This window comes from Nomia melanderi, chromosome 1 (genome assembly GCF_051020985.1).
Source record: "Nomia melanderi isolate GNS246 chromosome 1, iyNomMela1, whole genome shotgun sequence".
Classification (NCBI taxonomy): Eukaryota; Metazoa; Arthropoda; class Insecta; order Hymenoptera; family Halictidae; genus Nomia; species Nomia melanderi.
The window spans coordinates 21,476,588-21,499,963 of NC_134999.1; the positions used below are offsets into that span (position 1 = coordinate 21,476,588).

At 37.0% G+C, this 23,376-nt stretch overlaps 6 protein-coding genes across 12 annotated transcripts; 2 read left to right on the plus strand and 4 right to left on the minus strand.

Moving 5' to 3' along the window:
• The first annotated feature begins 1,741 nt into the window (after positions 1–1,741).
• Positions 1,742–3,629, plus strand: LOC143174412 (uncharacterized). The gene is made up of 3 exons (XM_076366468.1): positions 1,742–1,791; positions 2,629–2,848; positions 3,373–3,629. Exons 2-3 carry the CDS (start codon positions 2,630–2,632, stop codon positions 3,445–3,447), a joined length of 294 nt encoding a protein of 97 aa, XP_076222583.1. The 5' UTR covers positions 1,742–1,791; position 2,629; the 3' UTR covers positions 3,448–3,629.
• alpha-PheRS (phenylalanine--tRNA ligase alpha subunit) lies at positions 3,616–7,276 on the minus strand. 2 transcript variants are annotated; one of them, XM_031976370.2, is made up of 9 exons: positions 7,228–7,276; positions 6,880–7,109; positions 6,323–6,663; positions 5,995–6,216; positions 5,804–5,919; positions 5,546–5,730; positions 5,113–5,474; positions 4,937–5,038; positions 3,616–4,762 (listed from the first exon to the last, which is right to left on the minus strand). In XM_031976370.2, the coding sequence occupies exons 2-9, from the start codon at positions 7,018–7,020 to the stop codon at positions 4,135–4,137; spliced, it is 2,097 nt and encodes a 698-aa protein (XP_031832230.1). In that variant the 5' UTR covers positions 7,021–7,109; positions 7,228–7,276; the 3' UTR covers positions 3,616–4,134. The 2 variants fall into 2 exon arrangements, with proteins under 2 accessions (XP_031832230.1, XP_031832231.1); XM_031976371.2 differs by having other exon boundaries at positions 4,619–4,762; positions 4,911–5,038; positions 7,228–7,272.
• A 164-nt stretch (positions 7,277–7,440) lies between these two features.
• RpS15 (ribosomal protein S15) lies at positions 7,441–8,432 on the minus strand. Of its 2 annotated transcripts, XM_031976398.2 has the most exons (3): positions 8,269–8,432; positions 7,990–8,075; positions 7,441–7,824 (listed from the first exon to the last, which is right to left on the minus strand). In XM_031976398.2, the coding sequence occupies exons 1-3, from the start codon at positions 8,275–8,277 to the stop codon at positions 7,476–7,478; spliced, it is 444 nt and encodes a 147-aa protein (XP_031832258.1). In that variant the 5' UTR covers positions 8,278–8,432; the 3' UTR covers positions 7,441–7,475. The 2 variants fall into 2 exon arrangements, with proteins under 2 accessions (XP_031832258.1, XP_031832257.1); XM_031976397.2 differs by lacking the exon at positions 8,269–8,432 and having other exon boundaries at positions 7,990–8,105.
• Positions 8,433–8,740: 308 nt separating this feature from the next.
• Positions 8,741–13,835, plus strand: Ctps (CTP synthase). The gene is made up of 11 exons (XM_031976372.2): positions 8,741–9,072; positions 9,502–9,672; positions 9,751–9,836; positions 9,935–10,066; positions 10,410–10,574; positions 10,656–10,943; positions 11,040–11,128; positions 11,216–11,514; positions 11,617–11,724; positions 11,811–12,023; positions 12,099–13,835. Exons 1-11 carry the CDS (start codon positions 8,907–8,909, stop codon positions 12,191–12,193), a joined length of 1,812 nt encoding a protein of 603 aa, XP_031832232.1. The 5' UTR covers positions 8,741–8,906; the 3' UTR covers positions 12,194–13,835.
• Nrx-IV (neurexin-4) lies at positions 12,332–23,293 on the minus strand. 5 transcript variants are annotated; one of them, XM_031976363.2, is made up of 12 exons: positions 23,143–23,293; positions 22,566–22,658; positions 19,386–19,582; positions 18,454–18,595; positions 18,010–18,380; positions 17,586–17,924; positions 17,027–17,501; positions 16,611–16,940; positions 16,232–16,537; positions 16,118–16,156; positions 15,202–15,828; positions 12,332–15,123 (listed from the first exon to the last, which is right to left on the minus strand). In XM_031976363.2, the coding sequence occupies exons 1-12, from the start codon at positions 23,204–23,206 to the stop codon at positions 14,270–14,272; spliced, it is 3,837 nt and encodes a 1,278-aa protein (XP_031832223.1). In that variant the 5' UTR covers positions 23,207–23,293; the 3' UTR covers positions 12,332–14,269. The 5 variants fall into 5 exon arrangements, with proteins under 5 accessions (XP_031832223.1, XP_031832222.1, XP_031832227.1 ...); XM_031976362.2 differs by lacking the exon at positions 19,386–19,582 and adding an exon at positions 20,160–20,356; XM_031976367.2 differs by lacking the exon at positions 16,118–16,156.
• Positions 20,952–22,049, minus strand: LOC116426825 (L-aminoadipate-semialdehyde dehydrogenase-phosphopantetheinyl transferase). The gene has a single exon (XM_076366444.1). It carries the CDS (start codon positions 21,903–21,905, stop codon positions 21,075–21,077), a length of 831 nt encoding a protein of 276 aa, XP_076222559.1. The 5' UTR covers positions 21,906–22,049; the 3' UTR covers positions 20,952–21,074.
• Positions 23,294–23,376: the final 83 nt, after the last annotated feature.

Here is a 23,376-nt window from a genome sequence, read left to right on the forward strand (position 1 = left end):
CCTCACCGTAGCTGAGAGCGTTCATGAATTATTCGCGCAACCGGTTACGGCGCGGCGAGACTGATTCGCTGGGAAAGATCGCAAGGATCCCCTCGGCTCAAGTGCACGGCCATGCAGTTTGTTGCATAAGAACGTCTCTGCCCATCTTTCACCGATGGGCTCGATCTCTTTCACTGTCGCGTCTTCCATTGAATTATGCAGCGGAATGACGCGAAACGCCGAGAGAGTAAGTTACGACTTCCTGATACGGCCAAGTTAATTCCGACAAGGGCAACCGCTGCCTCTGGGCATTACCTATAAGGACGTAACATTGACCCAAATGCCGTAGTATCCGGGTAGTTATCCGCTCCCTTGTCTCCTTTAACTCGAACGAGCCGCCTCTCGGTAAACTTCTCGACGTATGAGAAACGATACGATTTCTCGGTTGCTCCGAACGCGTCGAGATTGTCTAGGCAGAACCGAGTTTTCGAAGTTTCCCTTGAAAACGCGAAAGCGTCCGCAGTCCGGGTTCTCCCGTCTCCGTTCGGTGATCCGCGGCGAGTAACTCTATCGGAGCAACGCGTCTAGCTATTGCAACTGGCAGGGGCAGGGTCAACCGCAAAAAACCATAAAAACAGAATCGAAATAAAACAACAGAAATATTCGAACGAACGAACGAACGGATAAGCGAGGTAAGCCGAGGAAAAGGCTACGGCTGCGGGGAAAGTAGCTTAACCTACGAAACTGGAACAGGCATGGGCGACAAGGAAAGCATTGCTGAATAATCCGTATAGCGTAACTCTCGCCGAACGAACGCTACAACGTTACCGTGCGCGTGACGCGCAAACCGGAAAGCTCCGGGGAACTCTAGAAAAATTGGCGAGAACTCGCGTGGGCAGTTCGAAACCTAGCGAACGAGCTCGGTGAACTCGCCCAGGCGGATATTTCGACTGCGTTCCGTCGAGAAAGCGTATGCTATCGAAAACGAAGCTCTTCGGAGCGCGTTAGACGCTCGCGGGAAGCTCGCTTCGCTAACGTACCGTTGAATCTTACGAAAGCCAATTTTCCCGGCGAAAGTCGAAGAAACGTCCGATCGTTTTCGGAGAAACGAGTGCACGACATTTGATTTGCAACGCGGAACACGTTCCCACGGACACGCACCGTTTTTGCACCTATGAAATTTGACGTTACGCTACTTTTAACAAATTCCCGGCCCGCAACGCGAGCTGAATTATTCCCTCGCGAACGTGAAAAGTGAAACGAGCTTCGCCGAGGCGAATTTTCGACGGAAGCGACTCCTTATCGCGGATATATTCCTCCTGTAAACCGGTGCCGAGTTAATCGATTCGCTCGGCAATTCTAACTCCAACTTTTCCATCGAGCGACATTCGAACCCAAACTCACGGCCGACGGTCCGCCTGTGCCCTAACGTTATCCTGCCGAGCGAGAAATTGGAGCGGATAGTCTTTTATTCGGAATCGCTAGGAAGGACAGACGAGAGGAGAGAGAACAGAGAAAAGAGAAAAGAAAGGGTGGATCGGTGTGCGAGTGGCCGGCGACGCATGAATCCTCACCCTTGAAACGGTTCAACGGAGGAAGAGTGGCCTCGCTCGCGAGGTCTAAGGCCGACAAGAGGACCACAGGCTAGGCAATGACCAAGAAACGTCGAATGTAACCTCAGAGCTGACTGAGAGTATCGTGCACAGTCACCAGCTATATAAGTAACACTGTAACGGATCTTGAATTCAGTTAGAGACGCACAACAGCGATAACTAGATCCTTTCGAGCCGGGTTTATCGAGTGTCCGTCGAGGTGAGTGTCGGTGACGCGGAATTTCACGTGACCCGGTTGAGAAAGATTCGGACGTGAATTTTTCGGTTGCGCGGCTCGTCGGGCACCGATCGCCGATAGAAAAAACAAACAAACGGATCTAATTCGAGACCATTCCGGAGGGATCAACTGTCGCGTTGCGTTGCCCCGCGTTGCGAGAGAAAGTCACCTTTGCTTTTAGTCGAATCATTTTTTTTTCTCCTCTCCGAATATACTAGTTTCGACGAGAGTTAGACTGAGAAAGAACTTTTCCTCGATCCGCGAAACAAGACCTTTATTCGATCGGGAGCCGTTTTCGCACGCGCGACGATCGATCGGTGTTGTTCGAATCGTTCGATCGATTTAATTGCATTCGAACGGTGCAGATGTTACGGCGAATCGCGTGATGTAATCGGATATTAGCGCTTGAAGTACGGTAGAAGGTTTCCTCGTCGCGCATTCAAATCTCCGGAGTGGCAGGCGCTGTCGCCTCCGCGATACTCGATCGCGTATCGGCCTGCTGTTCTACGCGTAGACCACGGTGTACCAGCATTTTAATCGGGATCTCGTCGGAGAAGATAAACGACGTTAAACTGATGTCGAGACACGACGGAAAAAAAGAGGAACGAGTACGAACACCGGAGAGAATGCTCGACGAACGTTGCCAGAGATCGCGATGAAATATCAAACCGTGACGGTTCTCCGCGGTTATTCGAGCCGCTTCGTTTTCCCGTTCTTTTAATGAAAATTACACGGAATATTTGCTCGAACGAATAATCGCGGAATCTGAATGTGATTTCTATGGTACTTGCAGGATACGCTAAAACTGCTGTTTCGCAGGATGAACGCGATATTAGCGCTCGTCGTTCTCGCGGGAATCTGCGCGGCCGCGCCCCAATATTATCTTCCCTCTGGTCTCCTGTACCAGCATCCTGCCAATTTGTTAACTTCGGCGATAGAGGATACACTGCCGAACGAACTGCGGAACGGTTTTTACAAAAATCCCAGGATCGCGGCGCGACTCGCTCAGGAATCGTGGTACCTTAACAAAGAGATGCAGGTAAAGTTGATTCTGTGGAGACTACTGTACCGTTAACCCTTTGCGCTTGAAAGGTGACTCCCAGTCGCCAGACGATTTGACAGAGCAACATTAGAAACTTCGGTATTTACCGTTACCCTCTGTATGCTGCATCGATACGCGATACATTGAAAGGAAATAGCTTTAGTTCCCTGATTCGTATGTGATTTCTTAATAAATTCATTCCAAAGTATCTCGTCTATGTCTGATTAGAACGTATGGGATATTTCAAGCGAGAATCTCTCGAGTGCGAAGGGTTAAAGGTACACGCTCGCTTACGTACTGTCGATGAGAACAATGCGACGGTCCAGTGTTCTTGCCATTTCAAACAAGTATACCAGAGTGTGTACAAAGATAGCTTCTGTGAGCGGAAACCGGCCAGATCGATTCACGATCGATCATCCCTCCTGAACCATTGCATCGCGCGTTTCTTCCACCGACAGCACGTACACACGAACGAGGAGCGGATCGTTGACAGAGTATTATCTGTTCCGTCCATGTTGCAGGTGATCGATCGCGAAACGGATAAAATTCCACGCGAGAAAATCTACAGCGTCCTCCGTAACGCGGGCCTCGTGTGAAATCGGATATCGTAATGATAAGAGAAAAGAGAAACAAGGGGGAAACGGAACGAATAAGAAAACTATCGATGGATTCGACGATCTCGTTGCGCTTGCTCGGCGACCCACCCATTCGTCGTTCCTTCAACGTTGCGTAGCGTACGCGACAATGAACGAACCAGATTCCCGTAATTTATTTGCTATTTATTAGTTTTTTTTATTGCGCCGTCCATTACAATAGTGTTCTGCGTTTACACCGCGGTAGAAACGTAGACGTGAAAGTATGAAAAATCGAATAAAAATCGAATAAAAAGCTTTGATGGAGAAATGCAGTCGAATAATACGCGTTGGTTTTAGCGAAAGGTCGGTTAAACGAGCTCAAGTTGATTTACCTGTTTATCCAAATTCAAGTGTAATCGCACCTTTCGAGTAGAATATATCGGATGCCCGAGGGCACACGCCATACCAGACAGACGCGCCGCGCACTCATTGGATACACTCACGCACACTCTCCAGGGATTATATACAATCGTTCGTGAACATCTGTATCTTCTCGTTACAATAATCTTGTACGTATTGTACATACATTATTATTCGCACATTATATATATATATATAATACATCGTGTATCTATAAGATAAAAAATTGATCGATTAAAAATTGTACAAAAATTTATCCCCTCATGTTATTCGCGTGCAGAGTTCTGGCTACTTGGACTGCTCGAACGGTTCCAAAAACATATCCACGATGGAGACGTACTCGCCCATCACGTAGCGCGATCTCTTCGGAATGCACCGAACCGCATCCGAATGTAAAATACCATGTATGTTTTCCAAATAACAATCTATTCGATTCGCATACAACACTCCGTTGCTCTCGTAGCGCAACAGTTCAGGATTGTAACTTTCGATCAGGCGATTCAAGTATCTCGCTATATTTACTTCTCCCATTATTTCTCGCATTCCTGGTAATCGCATTATCGGATCAATTCCAATTTCCTTCCAGATCACTGTCAGATGAATTTCAATGTCCGTGTTTTCGTTGTTGTATTCCGAACAGAAACTCGATAAATCCTTTGGGAAACGTTCAACAGTCGAGTGTACGTATGTCGCTACGAAGATCTTAATATACGCTTTGATGATACGGAAGAATGCTTTCAAGAATTTCATCGGATGTTTCGGATCGCAGAATATCACGAGCTTTTGTTTCTCGAATTTCCCTGTACATTTCAGTGTACAATATTCCCCTTGGTTCTTCTGCAATTCTTCCACGGCGAATTTCTGTTCTTTCACTCGATCTTCGGACCTTTTCTTTTGAAAAGAAACTTTACTGATTCTACAAACAAGGTTTCGTTAGGTCTGCCGAACAATCATCTTTACCGATATCCTTTTTTATAACTTCGTTAGAGAATTTATCAATCGAACGTAGAAACTTTTACCTTATACGAATACATTAAACTAAATAAATACCTTGATATAAATACCTTAATAACGTTAGAAAGATATTTACTTGTTTAGACGGCAAATAGGATTGTTATAAACCATTTGCATATCCACTTTTGGCCCAACTAAATCTCGTATATTATTTATTCCGTATTTAATCATAGTCGGCCTGTGAACAATATCAACTTCAGGTTCCTTTCTTACGGAAAACATCAGGATGTAATGATTATTCAGCTCGTTTACCTTTCTAAAGATAATCCCCAAGCAATTACATTCACATCATTCGGTAAACCCATCGGTAACAGCATTTCTGGTCTGAACATTCCACTGTTACCAATTTCTATCCATTTCTTCAGACCGTTATGGTAACAGAAAATTTCCATACTTGGCTCGGTGTATGGGTTATACGCTGGTTTAAACTCAAGCTGCGTAATACCGAGTTTCTTAAAAAATTCATACAATATTCCTATCAAGTCACCTAACGTCAGATTATAATCGGCAACTACACCTTCGATCTGATGAAATTCCGCGAGATGCGTAGCATCCAATGTTTCATTACGAAATACTCTATCGATACTAAAGTATTTCACTGGTTTAAATTCGCCCTAAAATTTATTTGTACAGTACTGAATTTATTAAAATCCCTGGAAAACACAGACTATGCATTTTCAATTACCTGCTCCATTAATTTGTAGAGCATCCTAGCGCTAACAGCGGTTGTATGAGTTCGAAGAACATTTTTCTTTGCTTCTTCTATTTTCCAATCGTAACGGTACCCTAAAGATCCGTATCCTCCTTCACTGTGAACTTTCTTTACCTTTTCTAAATAATCCTTTGGGAAGTTTCCGCTATGAGATGGATCTAAAATGAAACATTCAAACTTGATTACTCTTACACAAGACATCGATCTATACAAACATATTTATGGAAATACCAGATATGAAAAAGGTGTCATGACTATCTCTAGCTGGATGTTGCTGAGGTTGAAACAGAGCATCGAAATTCCAAAAAGAACTCTCCACAAAATTATTTGTTGGCATTTCCGTGAATCTAAACAAGTGAAAAATATAATATTTTTAGCAAAAAACATCTCGAAGAATCTATTTATTTTCTTGAATTACATACCCCATTTCAAGGAAGATTTTCCTAAATTCACTCCTAACTTTTAACAGGGGATGCAAGTGGCCTACATCAAGAGTGGAACCCATTGCCGAAAAATTGTATGGTTTGAATTTTTTCGTTTTCCAAGCACCATTCACTAACAAGTCCGCAGTCAATTCTGTTTCTAATTTCTCAAGTTTTGTTGTAAAGTTTGGACCTTTCCCCAATAGTACTGACTTGATAATTCTATTGGTAAAAAAGTTATTTATACGCATACTTGTTGTTACATTTTGATATACAATTAGAGAATGATGTAATTCATTTAGAAAATTGGTAATACAAAACAACCTACACTTCTTGAATTAGTTTTCTTTTCTTATAGTCACTTTTCAGACGATCAGTCATATTTGCTATATCTTTTAAATGATTTTGCGTCATGTCTACAATAGATTGTACTTTCTTTTTTATAATAGGTGTACCACTGCTTCTGTCAATGTCTATCCAGCCGGCCAACAGAGCTTTTGAAAGTCCAACTTTTGCGAATGGGACTTTTTGCATAATTTCAGATTGAGGCATTCCATCATCGGGGATGATGTTATACACTGCTGCTTCGTGGCTTCCATAACTTACCACGTGCTGTCCTTCCGATGTTAACTCCCACTTTCTCTCGCTTACTTGTTTCGTTGTAATTAACTGAAAAGTCAATTATGAATGAACAACATTAATTTTCCAACAGCATTTAACTTTTAGGGTTATGATGACGTTTAAACTTTTCTGTACACGTTAACGGCGTAGGAGAATTCGTTAAAAATATATTTTCAAACAAAATAACAGCTTTGGGCAAAGGTTTTTTACTTGTCAATTACTATAGCTTAGATAACTTTACAAAACTCAACGTGTCAAACTTACATCACCGATCGCTTCCAGACTTTTGATCGCTCCAATTATTTTTTGATGATTTTCTTTAAAAATATCTGCGAGAACCAAAGAATTCACTTCTCCGTGTTGCTCCAAATAATCTAAAATTTGATCATTCAATTGTTTTGCCATTTTTTCAATAAAATTACCGCGCCAAAGCAGAACCGGTAAACAAACACGTGAGCCAACTGAGAATTGGAATGCTATGAGAACAGACGATCCTTTCAAAATTAAAAATAAATGTAAAAAATAAAACTTTTCTATTTGTACTTTCAATCATTTAAAAACGACAGTATATTTAACTTACATATAAATCAAATACAATAATTCAATACCTACTTGTATGTATCTACTCTACATGCAACCATACATGCATGTTCTTATAGATGCCCCAATGTGTAATGTCTGTACCTCCTATTTCTTCTAATTCATAATTTAAATAATAATATTACAAACTTCCACAAATTAAACAGTTTAATCATTCATTTCATAACATCCTTTCTGATTAGATGTTTCAAAGGTATTAGGGAAAAGTATTTTATAATAACTCTATTAACTTTTAAATATTTTATTTGTAAGAGTACAAATTATTTAAGTGGAATAAATCTTGAAGAATGCGTGGCACCAATACCAGGTCTACCGTGTTTTACAGGTTTGTAAGTAACAGAGAACTCTCCCAAGTAATGGCCAATCATTTCCGGCTTGATTTCTACCTGATTGAATGTTTTGCCATTGTAAACCCCAACAATAGAGCCAACCATTTCAGGTACAATGATCATGTTACGCAAATGAGTCTTGACAATTTCTGGTTTTTCATTTGGTGGTGTCTCCTTCTTAGCTTTTCGCAGCTTCTTCACAAGAGCCATAGACTTGCGTTTCAAACCATGAGAGAACCGCCTTCTGGCACGAGCATGCATCAAAACCATGAGCTGCTCACTGAAATAAATATTTATAGTTGTAATATCCAATTACTGAAAGGTTCATTTTATAACTGTTACGATAGCAGTGTCTACAGTGCGAAGAACAAATGTTCCATTTGTTTGACAATTATGCAACTGATAATCTGCATCAATTTGAATTTCACTGAAACATAATACTCACTTTGGCATGTCCAGGAGTTGATCGAGATCAACTCCACGGAAGGTGAACTTCCGGAAAGTCCTCTTCTTCTTCTGAGTTTCTTCTTGCTGAAATTCATACATGATAGAATCAAAAAAGGGTTATGTGTATAAACGAAAACAAAGTTTCTTCGTATACGATAATATCGCTTGGTTCAATTGCGGAAGGAATATACAAATAATTTTAATGTGCTCGTTTAAAGTTTTCATGATGGATGAAAAAGATTTTATTCGATATTTCAAACGCATCTATGACACGTACCTCGGCCATGTTTTCAGGTGTCGGGATAAACGACAATAAGAAACGGTCTTCGTCTTTTCTGGCGGAAATCAACTCAAGCACTAACTATACAAGTATCGCTAGATGCGACACCAATATGTTATTTTCTTTACTAAACTTGTGAATGATACAAAATCTGAATTTCATTTAAACAAGAAACACTTTCTATGAAAACATAAGCAATCGGATGAAAGATATGTAAAAAACAATTCTTTTAGCATATATTTACTCAGTATTGATAAAAAAGAATGAACTCATCAACATCGCTATTCGCATTTTGCTAACCATATCCTTCCCCGTAATCAACTATTCGTCAATCACAAAAATCAGTTAATTATTTTTTCAATACTTTTAAATATTCTACTTAGTGAATACTAAGTACCAAAGTAGGTAGATACACAAGTAAATTGACAGGTAGGTAAGTACCTGTAGGTAATATCATATTTTAGTTTGAACGAGAAACAACCAGGGTGGCGCTGTCTCGATCCCTTTTAGCGGGGAAGCTTTCTTTAAGCACGTTCTTATTAGGCTCGATCGACAGCCAAGAAAATTAAGAAACTGTTGAACAGCATCTGTATAAGAAAATAGTGTTAAGCATTTCACACGTTGTAAAGTGAAATATGAAATACATATTAGTAACCGGTGGTGTGATTAGTGGCGTTGGCAAAGGTGTTATTGCCAGTTCGTTTGGGACATTACTTAAACATTGCGGCATTCGTGTGACGTCTATCAAAATTGATCCTTACATAAATATAGACGCTGGTACATTTTCTCCATATGAACATGGTATGGCATTGAATTTTATTCTAACAAAATCAAGCGTTTCACTAATTTTTATCGTAAGTTTAGAGATTCCCTATAGCCATGCGGTGTCAGAAGCCATTTTACAGGTTGCTGCCTAACGCGCTCTTTTGGAATCACGTGTTCCCCCTCTTTCCCACCTCTATGTAAAAAATTTTAAACATAACAAAATTGTAATTATTTAGTTTCTGTATTATGTACGACTTATTAACGTTCTTTGTAATTAATTAATCGATGAATTTGTTATTAGAAATTAATTATTTATCATTTATATGAAATTTTCATGTCGGGATTACCGTTTAACGTTTAAACGTTTTGTTTGTTCGTTAATTAGAAAAATGTTCTTTTCTGTTTTCACTTCATCACTGTGTGTTCCCTTGGTGCGTTGATACTAATACTCCTTGCTTTCTTTAGGTGAAGTGTATGTCCTGGACGATGGAGGAGAAGTTGATTTAGATTTAGGAAACTATGAACGTTTCTTGGACATTACTTTGCACAGAGACAACAATATAACTACTGGAAAGATCTATCAGCATGTGATTTCAAAAGAGAGACAGGGTGATTACCTGGGAAAAACTGTACAAGGTATGAATAATAGAATCGGTGATAATATACTCATTATAAAATGTATATAAAACACTGATCATTTCATTTTGGATTTAGTGATACCTCATATAACAAATGCTGTCCAAGAATGGGTTGAAAGAGTAGCAAATCAGTCTGTATCCCAAGATGGTGATATACCTGATGTAATATTATATTTATGTTACTAATTGTAAAGCTAAATTCTATACGTGTAAACTCCTTCTAATAGTTCATAAATTAATATATATTTTGTTTGTCATAGGTTTGTATTGTCGAGTTAGGAGGTACAATAGGAGACATTGAAGGAATGCCTTTTGTTGAAGCTTTCAGGCAGTTCCAATTTAGAGTGAAGAAAGAGAATTTTTGTTGTGCACATGTGTCTTTAGTGCCACAAGTATGGAGCTATTTTTATTTAAATAATTCTCCTTCATTGTTATAGATCTTGACTTTGAACTTGAGCCAACTACTGAGTTGATTTATTCTTAGATCTCAAAATTACGTATAGCGAGGGACAAACATATTTGCGTACAACGAATGTGGAAGCAAAAACGGGTTTATTTCCTATAACTAGCAACACATTTTTAAATATCGAGCGAAGGTATACGCCAATTATAAAGCACAATAAATACATAGGAACAATAGTTATTGTTCCGTTTTACTTTTATTATAGTTTTGTTCCTCGCTGTACCTCGAAGTTAAAAAGAAAATAGAAAATTTCAAAAGTATACTATTTCCAGCCACGGACTACAGGAGAACCAAAAACAAAACCAACGCAGTCCAGTGTAAGAGAATTACGTGGATTGGGTCTGTCTCCTGATCTTATAGTTTGTAGATCCGAGAAACCTATAGGTGATTCGGTGAAAGAGAAAATTTCAAATTTCTGTCACGTTGCTCCAGAACAAGTAAAACATCCGTCATTCATGTATTTTTACATTAATTCGAATGTCGATTAAAAATACCAATGTAATATTCATCTTTCTCAGGTTATAACTATACACGATTTATCATCTATATACCGTGTACCATTGTTGCTGGAATCTCAAGGTGTTATTGAATTTTTGAATGACAGACTACAGTTAAATATTGGTGTACCACGTCCGCGCTGTTTCATGCGTACATGGAGGGAATTGGCTGATCGAGTCGATCATTTGCGAAAGGAAGTAAATATTGCATTGGTGGGGAAGTACACCAAATTAGAAGACTCTTATACTTCTGTTACGAAAGCGTTGCAACACGCGTGCATTCAAGTTGGCTATAAACTCAACTTAACAGTAAAGTATTAATATTACTATTCATTATTTTTAAGTAATATTAATTATAATAGTAACAATGAATCTACATTACAACATACTGTTATTGTATGTTAGTATATAGAAGCTGATAATTTAGAACAAAAGAAAAAGTTAGCTGACCCTGTACTCTATTATGAAGCTTGGCAACAACTTTGCAAAAGCAAGTGAGTTTCCATATCGTTACATTACATATTTAAATATACGCAAATAACTGCTTCAAGATTTCTTAAATTATTTTGTATTATATTCAGTGGTATCATAGTGCCAGGAGGCTTCGGTAAAAGAGGAATGTTAGGAAAGATGGAGGCATGTAAATGGTGTAGAGTAAATGATAAGCCATTCCTTGGTATTTGCCTGGGCTTACAAGTGGCTGTTATTGAATTTGCTAGAAATGTTTTGAATTTACCGACTGCGAATAGTACGGAAATTGATCCAGATACACCTCAACCTGTTGTTATTGATATGCCAGAATATAATCCAGGTCAAATGGGAGGAACCATGAGAGTTGGAAAAAGAATTACTCAATTCACGGAACGTAATTCTATCATAAGTTAGTACGAGAATGTTTACAAAATATGTCGTATTTCTACGTTTTGTTGATAAACAATTCTATTATTGTTGTTGTTATTAATCATTACTATCATTAATTTAGAGCAACTGTATGGGAATAAAGATTATATAGAGGAGAGGCACAGGCATAGGTATGAAATTAATCCAGCGTGTATCAAGAGCCTGGAAGAAGCTGGACTACATTTCGTAGGTAAATAATGTAACATTAATTCCCAAGTATTTATGGACTCGTTTGGAAGTTTATTTTGAAATAATATACTAATATCTTATTATCAGGACACGATGTAAACAATGAACGTATGGAAATAGCAGAGTTGGAAGGGCACACTTATTACGTGGCCACACAGTTTCATCCAGAATACTTGTCTAGGCCTTTAAAGCCTTCACCTCCATTCTTAGGATTAATTTTAGCAAGCATCGGTAAATTAAAGCACTACTTAGCCAGAGGTTGCAGACTTTCACCAAATCAAATTAGCGATACCGAGTCAGGTAATGAGTCAATATAGTCGGAGTGTACTGCATTATAATTGTTAGAATTTAAGTAGTATTTTACGCTTTTAATAGACAATGAATATATGATCGATCCAACAACAATACAACAACATCTAATCAGCGATGCTAGTAGGAGTGGTAGTACTACATCCAGTACTAATGATTAAGTCTCTTAATCTAAGTTGGCAGGAAAAATATTTTTAATGACAAAATACTATTCCTACGTACATATATATCAGATTAATTAAAGTTTGTTAGAAAAAAGCGTAGGAAACATATTGGTGTACGGTATCAAAACTACGATATACTACGAATTTTTACTGTATAAGTATACTGTGTACAAGTATACTGAAAGATAGAAGCAAAGCAGATCAGGTAACAATGAGAACTTCCACGGCACAGTTTTATACCGGTCTATTTAAATATTCAAATGTCTCGAATTTTTATTAGACATGTAGCGAGTTCTACTTTTATAGAAATAAAAAGTAGTGACGAATGGTTCGACGAATACATGTGCAACAATTGTATTTCAATGATGATTATTTTGTTTCTGTTTGTAACGGGACACCGTTATTTATATGTTGAATTTTATTCATTGAATACGAATTACGTGTTTGTCTTGTAATTACTGTATGTTCTTTATAATATTTTCAAATATACATACACTTTATAGTTTCAGTAAAAAAATTGTTATTCTATATACATACGCATTTTTCATTGTATCGGTTAGTACATTTTAAACAATATCTCGCGATTAGATCTAAAAGTTTTTACATTTTAAGTCGAAATATATGTTACTTTTATGTTTTTGTAAACCATGCTTTTCTGTCGTTTTTAGCATTTTTCTAATTTATAATAAAATATAAGATTAATGTATCTTTCGATGCATTTATAGTAATTTAAGTTGTTATTATTATGATATAATCGTATCGATTTTTTTCTTTATTGAGCAGCACATGCGTTCTGCCGAGTACAGTATATAAAGTATACACTAGCTTATTACAATAAAACTTCTTCGTATAAAAATGATATATATGCATATACGTGTGTGTATATAATATATACATACATTCTTATTGTTACACGCACAATAAACAATTGGTCATGTTAGATTAAAGTTAAATTACAGTAGCGAACTCGGATCATTACAAATCAAAGAAAATAAAATATCTGTAACGTGTATAATAAAACAAACAAATAAATATAAAAAAAGAAAAATAATTAAAATGCACTTTGGACGGTAAGCATTACAAATAATACTGAAAACATTTTTCGTAAAAAGAAAAGCTAAATATTTTACATGTAACGAAAAACTATTGATAATATTATTGACTTCTATATGTACAAATTTTTATTTCGCTGAAAAAATCTATTGAAAGTTTGAACATGAAAAATAGACACTCGTATTTCACGAAAATATGTTATCAGATTGATTAGTTACTAATAATTTGACAATGAATAGTAATTATAATAAAGGTACTTGACACGCTAAGGTAAAAAAGAAATAACTAATCTCTCTTCGTACGGGGATAAACGTAAAGTTCATGAATATCTAACATACATCGGCCCCGATGTTCAATGGAAATTACAAAAGTACATACAATAATAAATACTTACGCACCTCACAGTCTAAGGTAACAATAATTTGAAATTACAAATGAATCGTACTACTTAGCGTTCCGTTATTTACTACTAGCGATGCGTTACTTTAACCTACGAGTAATGAAGTAAACTTAGTTACCAAAAATAATACAATCGTGTAATGAGAAGTTTCTATCGTAAAAAAATAAAATATCAAAAGAAATTATATCTTTTCGTTCTACTATGTAATATTTTCATATACCTATTTCTTAATATTAAATTTCAAATGTAATAATCAGCCAAATATCAAGTAAATACAAATTAGCGTTTCAAATATTCAATGGTTCATCTTTCGAACAAACTTTATTAGCTTTGTACCAATTTGCTTTCTTTCTTTATAAGACATTTGAATGTAATTTCCCTTATATTCGACGTGTATCGGTTACGCTTCCCAGTCTCTGTGTAGATTTCCTCTACGGGGCATTTTCTCTCTTATACTCACATATTATTCAGATGGAACAGTGGAAACGTACATGGCTCCGTATTAGTCTGCGAAATTCTCCATATGACACTTCAAAGTGCACTTATTGTAAGCATATCTTTACCTATCTCAATATATCCTAAAATCCATACGGTAATAGTAGAATTTTATATTTTTAGATTTAAATGAACCATTCCTTTTTCTTTTGAACTTGATGGCCTGTGGTCGAATGGACGACAGCTGAGTCTGGGTCTAATGCTATTTCAGCACCTTTATCCTCTTGCGTCAAATATTCACCTTTATGTCTCGACATGTATCTCCCTATAAGTACTGCCATTATTACTAAGGCTATGATAATAATAGCTAACACGCTGCCCAAAATAGCCGTGTCAGTTTCGTTGTACGCAGCTCGAACTTTTTCTTCGTCCACCTGCGGAGGTGGCCGCGTTTCGACGATGTCCGGCGGATGCGTGATCGGCTCGACGCCGCAGAAGTCCTCTGTAAGAGGTGTGCCGAAAGTACGGATGTTCGCGGGTCCATCCTCTTGGAACAGTAACTTCAGGGGGTATATGTCATCGAATTCAACCCTGGATATGCATCCCGCGAATCCCTCTGTCATGCTCTCGTTCCTTCCAATGTACATGTATTGAATATTATTAAATTGAGCATCCGCGGACGTTTTGATATTGAAATGAAATTCTTTCGGTTCGTAGTTGTCCACTTGCAGGACAAGAGTAGATCCTGAATTCTTTCTACCCACTCTGACGTCGTGGTACTGTCCTAGGCCGAAATACTTGTTGGGGAATATAACCTCTTGTCGTTCAAACCCGAAATCGAAAACCACGCGCAAGTGTCCGCTGTTCGAAACCATGATCGTCATGTACTCTCCCGAGATGTTTGAGAACAGACCGAGTAAGAAACCTCTGGGATTCGTCGTGGTGAAACCAACCCTGATCTTCTCGGAAATCGTCGAGCGCCAGCTGCCCATAAAGTCGTACTTTATCATTGAACTGGGCCGCATGTTCACGCCGATTTCTGTCATGAAATTAATTCATCTCGAATGAGTACAAAATTATACAAATTATTGGATCGTAAGGAGAGTGAATAACATACCGTCTGCGCAAATAGGACCCTTGAATGCGGTCCAACGACAATCACAGGAGTATCCATCGTATCTTTCATGGCACGTACCATTGTTCAGGCACGGATTACTTTCACATTTACCCATGCAACCTTCGGAAACACCGTACAGGCCTTGTCGAGCGAAACTTCTGAGATCTTGCAGCTGACCGTTCAACAGAAGCGCTCTGATACACCCCACGTAGCCGTCCCTGTAATCCGTTGTAGCCCCGACTACGAGATCCGACGTCAGATGAAGTGCCCGTACCGGTCCCGGAGGTTCTCTCACTTCATTCTTTAATGCTCCGTCAACTACGATTCTGGCTTCTTTCCGATTCCTTTCCACCGACACGGAATGCCACCGATTATCGGCTAATCTGTAAGAGGTCTGGACGCTGACGGTAAGCGGACCGCTACCTGCCAAATACTGGAATTGAATCTGATTTCCACTGTTTATGGAGATTTTTATGTAATCCGTAGGCCCCTTGCTGTGAATTATAACTGCATCGTCGATCGTTGTTTTGAACTCGAAAAAGATATCACCGCTGTGACCGATATCGAACGTTGGCAGATTGATCGTAGCGTCGACGACACGGAACGTTACTACGTTCTTGAACAAATCTACAAGGAAACAAAACGATTACGTTACATCGGAGCGAAAAGTGTTACCAGCTAGGATAATATTCTGTCAGGATACAATATATTCAACCACAAGGAACAAGTGTACAAGGAAAATATAGAAGAGTAACTACGAATTTTTGGGTGTAAATCTGAAATATTTCAATATACTGGAATAAAATATTCTGCTAATTACTATTATATTACAACAACTAATGTGTGTACCAAAATCTGATATACATTCTTCGCGTATAAATATCCATGGCTACATTATGAAAGTTGTGTATCTTACCTGATCTTACCTTGGTGGTCAACCAAGGTAATTCAGAACCTTATAAAGAATTCAAAAGAAATTAAATTTCCTTGTTCACATGCATGGAAAATTGAGAAAAACTTCTACACTTACCGTCACCTTCGCAGATAAGCGGACCAAGCGTGTAACGTCCTTCTTTTTCATCCACGGGTGTTCCGGTGTCACCGAATCGTAACTGTTTAACAGGAAGGTACTCTTTCTCGGTAATGTCACCGCTATCTTCGAGAGGGCCGTCTAAATCGGAGTCGCAGTTACACCATTTCGTCGGGTCCGCGCAATTCCCAAGGATACCGCATTCGCATTTCCGCGATCCTGGTAGAGCTCCACCCCAATAGTCCATCTTTTGGTTGTTTCTGCTGACCCACCATGAGTTTGGTCGGAAATAATCCCCTTGCGACACTGAAATAATACAAATATTTATCGTACAGTTTCATTGGAAATGATCGATCTTTACCACGTTTGAAGTAATCACCTGGTGAATTGAACAACTTCGAACGTATACATTCGTAACTGATTCTTTGTCTACAACTCGTGGACCGATTCAGGAGTGCTCCGATTTGATCCATATCTGCGTCGTAAATAATGTCTTGCACGAAACTGCCTGGTTCTTGGTATCCATCCACAGGCGTCATTCGTTCACTGTTGTGCCTTACGATAGTTCTCACGCGTCCATCCGTGTAGAATTCACAGACCACAGGGAACGGTTTCAGAGGACCGCTTCCATCTACGTCTATTTTAATGTCTGCTCGTTGATTCACCGAATTGATGTTTTTGTACGCTTCGCAAGATAGCGGATTTAATGCTGCGAAAATACGGAAATATCAAGTAGAAGCAAACAATATTAAAAACCGAATGTACCGCTTCGATAGACGATTAATATTAACTTACAGGTATGACACACCGCTCCCGTATAACCTGTATTGGCACAATCACAGAAGAATTCATCAGAATTTTGACGACAAACACCAGAATGTTTACACGGATTTGGATTACAACGATCCATCATTTGACACGCATCGAAAACAACTTCGTTTTTGCAACAGTATTCCTCCTCCTTCCAATCGGTTGGCAGCTTATAATTCCCATCGATGCTTATCATTCTCATGCAACCAACAAAACCGCGGTTACTTTCTATTCCAGTTACACCGCCTATCAAGTACACCGGTCCTGTTATCATCTCTAATATACGTTTGGTTCTCATCGGGGTCCCATCGACATTTAAAATCAGACTATTCTTGGATATTGTCAAGATCACTTGATGCCATTTACCATCGTTGAACGTTTCACGGAAATTATCTAAAACTACTTGCGGACTTTCTTTCGTTTGTATATCAACCTTCAATTTCCCATCTTCCAAGTACAGCTATAGAGAACAGGCAGAAACATTAATACGCTTTAGGAATAAATGTTTCGCGTGTTTGCACGAAAAGAATTCATATTTGCGAACCTTTACAAAACCTGGCGATGTAAACTGATGATACAAAATTATTCCCTTGTCTTCGTATGTTCGAAATGTTATAGAAACATTCAAGGAAGATATCCCCTCGTATCCTTTGAGTCTAGCGTATGATCCCTGAGTTAAAAATGTAACAGGAATTATGGGCGGTTCTGGACAGCTATACAGTGTATTTACTCTGTAATATCTTAAATTTTCTCCAGTGATTTCTGTTTCCCTCAAGTCATGAATAATACTTGTGGCATTCAGGTAAAAGTTTTCTATACACCCTGTAAAATTCTGATTGACCACTAATCCTTCTTGCTTGTTCGGAACGCCACCAATGTAAAGCTAGAAAATTTTTGTTTCACTATAATGAACATTCTCAAATTCAATCAAGTCAGAAATATTATCAGATATCTTGAAAAATACTTACCGCCCTATTTAAATCTAGCCTATAAAACTCTCCTTTCACCCTTCCCTTAATTAATACTCTATCTACAGAGAATGATATATTTTTTCTATTACGCGATATCAAAACATCATGCCACATATTGTCATCCAATAGACTGCCAACAGATAAACTTGTCATAATACCAGATCCAAGATCAATATTTAATATCATTCTATTGTCTTTTAATTGTAAAGCTATATAATCTCCTTGTGTCCCACGGGAGTACATTAAAACACCGTCGGCATTATTCGTTTTGAATCGGAAACGTATAAAATGTCTGTCAGTTTCTATTGGTTCCCTTAATAAATCATATCGCAATAAGGACGAACCGTTGAAGGAAAGGACATCGGACACTGTAACACCAAAAATGAAATTAATGATATTATAATTTATCGTTTTACATATCGATAACCATTCAACTCTTACCATAGTTACATCCGTACAATTCCAATCTCAGTGATATTCTGTCCCTCCATCGGGTTGGATTTATTCTAATCCATTGCGCTATAATCGGTACCTCAAATTTATTAAGTTTTATTGTGTCCCCATCCACATTTCCCTTGAACATCTAGCGAGAAAAACAAATTAAACAGATGTCCTTTTCTAAGCAAGTGAAAGTATTGTATAATAATTCACAAAACATAAATAAAAACTTTCTCAAAGTATGGGCCAATAAAGGCTTAAGTTTATATTACCGAGGTTTGTACATATGGTTAGTTACATGAATTAGATGTAAATGCAATATTAATAGTACTTGAGATCTTTATCAGTAGAAACAAGTGAAAGTGAATTTAAAATGATCGAATAAGTAGATATGTCAGCATGCTTTTTTGTGGATGTGTTAGTACGGCATCATCAGTCATGGATGCAAAGCATAGATGCAAATATAAATATTTCATTAAAAATATTACATTATGTAAAAAAGTAAGTTATCACTGTATTTCCCTGAACATTAAAATAGTATAAAGAAATACATAAAGTTTTTCTTTTTTACTCTTGTTTCGTTTAGAAAACATTAATTACAACATGAATATTTTCTGCAAATCTGATAAGAAATTGTAAGGAAATATGAAGGCAACAGTATAATTCACTTTATGCCTCCACCAATTGAAGAAATCGAATGCTTCCACCATGTAAGGTACCTCTTTGAGTCATTACACGCTTGACAAAAGACATGTTCCTGTCGTTTAAAAGAATAGAAATGTTGGAAAGTCAGATAAGGTCACAGTCCCATTCTATATATGTACATCGTAGAAAACACATTACGCAACTACAATATTATTGTACATGTATTATATTTCAAAAAGATTTCTTAGAGAAGTTCTACGTTTTCTTATAATCAGTATCTCTATTAGTACCTCATCTACACCATCCTGACTTTCATAACTGGCCCAGGCTTGCCCATCATCAGAGTATTGGACAATGTACTCTGTCACATACTCATTAGTATGAGCACGACCTCGTGTGGCAATGCTGCGTATCTCATATCTGTCCCCCAGTTCCACAGTAAGATGTTGATCATAACTGCTAAGCTCTGGTGACCACGTAGAACCTCCTGCAAAGCCCAGCCCCATGTCCATGTGTAAAAGAAAAGAGTAGAAGCAAAGCGGATAAAAGTAGAAAGAAGAAAGTGTTGCTAGTAGTTCAATGATTGTAGCGACTGTATCGTATTTTAGCGAATGAACTTCAAAGATTTGCAGTACACGTACAATGGCAGTTGTATCTGTCATTGTAACTATGTTACAGTATAAACAAATCGATTGAATATAATTGTAATATGTGCACCATATTATAAATCTGAATGCTATATAGCCATTCCTATGAATAAAATACCATTCTAAACATGTAACTTTGTACAGAACATGCAACCGGTACCTACCTAAGAATCCAGCAGACAGTGTATGGTTCTAGGAAAAGTAATTCATTCTTTTTCTCAGACCAAGATGCTTAACTCTACATAGTAAGCGTTAAACTTGAATTACTACTGTTAAAGAAGTACAGTGCAGTAAGTATTTATTAGTACCTAAGTGAGAATATTAAGTAACATGTACCTTTCCAATTAAAATCCCCTCCATGGATTATGGCTACATTAGCACAGACACTGATTCAAAAGATGTAGAAGATCAGTTTACCTTAATGTTACCATCTTCTTCTTTGTAATCAACGTAGTCCAGGCCATTCGTACCATAACTGATACCATACTCCATAACATACTCATATTGAACTGGTCGTCCCTGGGTCGCCACAGCTGTGATGTTCATTACTTGACCCAGGTCGATAACAAGGTACTGACCAAAGTCTGAGCTGCTAGCCGTCCATGCGTTTCCGCCTACGCCACAACATATACGCATGCATGCAACTCAAAATGAACTTAAGAAAGCAATCATATTTAACAACATCTATCAGAGGATTAAGTACTACAACAATATATATGTATATTGCTATATTTATATATACATATCATATATAAATATCATATAAACAATATGAAATTAGTTCACAGTAACATAATTTATAAGAAATTTATATTCCATTTCAAAATCAAGTTTCTACATAGAATTTGTAGTACTCGCATTAAATATAGTCACATTCAACGACTAATTGAATTAATAGGTCCTTTGGATACACTGTCAGAATTTTATTGCAACAGATTAAAGCAATAATTCTTAAAGAAGAAGTAAGAAAAGAAAAGCTGTAAGATTACACGTTATTTTTAAAGTGATCCTTTTCCCAAGCAAGAATGAGAAAGTACAACGCTATCAGGTACGTGTATTGTATAAAATTTGTAATCTCTGTTTCTTTTTTAAATATAAATTTTAATATTGATGTAAATGAATTTTTTAATATAAACAATTAATTCAAATTGTATGAAGTATTATATTAAGAGGTGAAATAAATTTGTACGAGTGTTTCTTATTAATTTATTATACCCACTGACTAAATTTATATAGTTGTATCTGTACATCTTTGTTACAACTGAAGAGAAATTGATAACCCATGGAAAAATATAATGATATAAGATAATTCGTATATCGAATTTTATAAAGTTATGGGTGTTCTTCTTTCTTAAAGTATTTTTCTGTATATTCTGTATCCACAGGAAGCAATGGAATGCTATTTACAAATAATTTATCGTTATTTATTATTTCAAAGACGGTATTTTGCGATTGGGGTGCTTTCCCATTTTCTTGTAATGCTACAGCAACGCAATGCTGTGCATCTAACAATGTTTCCTCGAATAACCATTCCTGTTTTATACCATTTTTATTCAAGATTGTATCAGTTGTAATAGAATTAAGTTTAAGTTTCGAATTTGTCTTAAAATCAATTGTTCTGAGGTCAATGGTAATACCTGTACCTGTGGCCTTTACATAACTTTCTTTTAAAGCCCAATGTCTACAAAACATTTCAATCTGCTCTGATTGATTTGTGGAGAAGCCTTTTATTTCATCCCATTCGGAACATGTAAAATTTCTATTCATTATACGAAAGAATTCAGCCAATTGTTTGCCACCGGTGTATTCAAGTTTCATTATATCTACACCTAATTGCATATTTCTTGTTTCACCTGCCAATACTGTATAATCACCTTGATGAGATACATTAAAACTTAAACCCAAAGTATCATTTTTCAAAATAGGTTTATTATTTTGATCCCTTGTAAATACTATTTTGTTATAAGGAATACTTCCATATTCGTTAACAAATTTTCTCATCAATAATCTACCTGCAAGCGAAGCCCTAACATCCTTACGAAACACGAATTTTCCTAATCTTTCTTTTTCTTCTAACTGTACACACGAAATTGCACGTGAAAATTCCTTTTCATTTGGATTCCATTCCTTCCATTTAAATGCCCATCGAATACTTTGAACCATTTTTGACAAGTTAATTTTACGAAATAACTTAATATATTAATATGTTACTTTAATATTCCTAAAATTATCTCTTCCCGTCGATAAAACACTGCTTTCTTTAAAAGTTCTTGTCTTTAAAAAACCAGGCTAATCTTTAGCATCCACCTGAAGCAAATAGACAAGATAATGTTACTGAGAATTTAAAAAAAAAGAAGTATAAGTGTAGTTAAAAAAGAAACAAAAGATATTAAAATCATTGTCAGAATAAAAATATAGATGTACAGAATAACTGTACAATGAGTCAGTCGGTTTAATTCAGCTAATTCAGATCTAAAGTTCTTTTAATTGAGGCAGGCATGTGGGTGTTTATAAGATCATTACCTATTTGACACACTCTGCTTTTCTAAATATCATTCATTTCTCAATTTAGAAATACCAAGTAATACACTACCTGTGTGGTTATTAAACTTAATTTCAAATATAGATGTAGGAAAGCAATCTGAACGATAGATATAGATCATTGTTTCTTCAAACTATAATAATATATAGATGGCAAGCAACAAACTACCGATAGTGGAATGTTTCTATAATTTATGAAAATAAATAACATAAGAAATCTTATTAAATACATTTGTAGGAAAATGTGCAATTCCATTTATGAAAAATTCGAAGGAAAATTACCATTTAGTCTTGCATTGTATGGACCTCTTCCAGGCAATTGCGACGTAGCTCTCAAATGAGCTTTGTCCAAAAGTGGCTCGTTGCATTCATCATCTAATGAAAATAAATATTAAAATTACAAACACTGTTCATATAATGTAGGATTTAATACTGCAAAGATTACTCGTACGATAAATGTTTATTAATTCTCGGATATTGGCAAATACTTTTAGTATCTGAAAATTAGTGTTTTCATACGTGTCTCCCTATTATTAATTTGTACAAATTAAAAAGCAAATTTTACATGACAAACACGCAAACGCTACGAGGATTCCAGAGTTGTACAACACACCGAATGTGTGCTATTGTTGTACAAACGATAGAAATAATTAAAGAATTAATTTCTCCTTAATGCACACGTTAATTAGCAGCATCGGAAGTTTGATTTTATTCACTTATCGGTCGATGTGTTACATGTTACCCGACTACGCCATGTTGTAAAGTGGGCTTGGCTGTATTGAATCATCTTGAAAAATGTAGAACAACTTTCGTTGAAAAATTCGATTTTCGGTATCATTGACAAAACCATAGTACTTACATGCAAATATGAATGAATTACTTGCAATCGCGAACACAAACACAAAAAACCTTATAGTACTCATAGTATCATTGCCCTTTTAGAGAGCAACGCACGAGCAATGTACTCCTGAACGAGACGCGTCGTCAAACTGTTACTAAATTCTCACCAGTTATATTACTATACTATCCATACACACACACGCACACACACACTACCAGAGGGACGTATCACACACGTGACGGTTGCATTCAC

Coding starts and splice junctions, on each gene's coding strand:
- LOC143174412 (XM_076366468.1), top strand. CDS start 2,630: ATGAACGCGATATTAGCGCTCGTCGTTCTCGCGGGAATCTGCGCGGCC. Junction 2,849..3,372: donor ACCTTAACAAAGAGATGCAG/GTAAAGTTGATT, acceptor TCCATGTTGCAG/GTGATCGATCGCGAAACGGA.
- alpha-PheRS (XM_031976370.2), bottom strand. CDS start 7,020: ATGGCAAAACAATTGAATGATCAAATTTTAGATTATTTGGAGCAACAC. Junction 5,731..5,803: donor TGACACCTTTTTCATATCTG/GTATTTCCATAA, acceptor GTTTCATTTTAG/ATCCATCTCATAGCGGAAAC. Junction 5,475..5,545: donor TCTACAAATTAATGGAGCAG/GTAATTGAAAAT, acceptor AATAAATTTTAG/GGCGAATTTAAACCAGTGAA.
- RpS15 (XM_031976397.2), bottom strand. CDS start 8,090: ATGTATGAATTTCAGCAAGAAGAAACTCAGAAGAAGAAGAGGACTTTC. Junction 7,825..7,989: donor CAACTCCTGGACATGCCAAA/GTGAGTATTATG, acceptor TATTTATTTCAG/TGAGCAGCTCATGGTTTTGA.
- Ctps (XM_031976372.2), top strand. CDS start 8,907: ATGAAATACATATTAGTAACCGGTGGTGTGATTAGTGGCGTTGGCAAA. Junction 9,837..9,934: donor AAGATGGTGATATACCTGAT/GTAATATTATAT, acceptor TGTTTGTCATAG/GTTTGTATTGTCGAGTTAGG. Junction 11,129..11,215: donor CAACAACTTTGCAAAAGCAA/GTGAGTTTCCAT, acceptor TATTATATTCAG/TGGTATCATAGTGCCAGGAG.
- LOC116426825 (XM_076366444.1), bottom strand. CDS start 21,905: ATGGTTCAAAGTATTCGATGGGCATTTAAATGGAAGGAATGGAATCCA.
- Nrx-IV (XM_031976363.2), bottom strand. CDS start 23,206: ATGAGTACTATAAGGTTTTTTGTGTTTGTGTTCGCGATTGCAAGTAAT. Junction 16,941..17,026: donor GGGAGCGGTGTGTCATACCT/GTAAGTTAATAT, acceptor GTATTTTCGCAG/CATTAAATCCGCTATCTTGC. Junction 15,829..16,117: donor GACCACCAAGGTAAGATCAG/GTAAGATACACA, acceptor GTTTCCTTGTAG/ATTTGTTCAAGAACGTAGTA.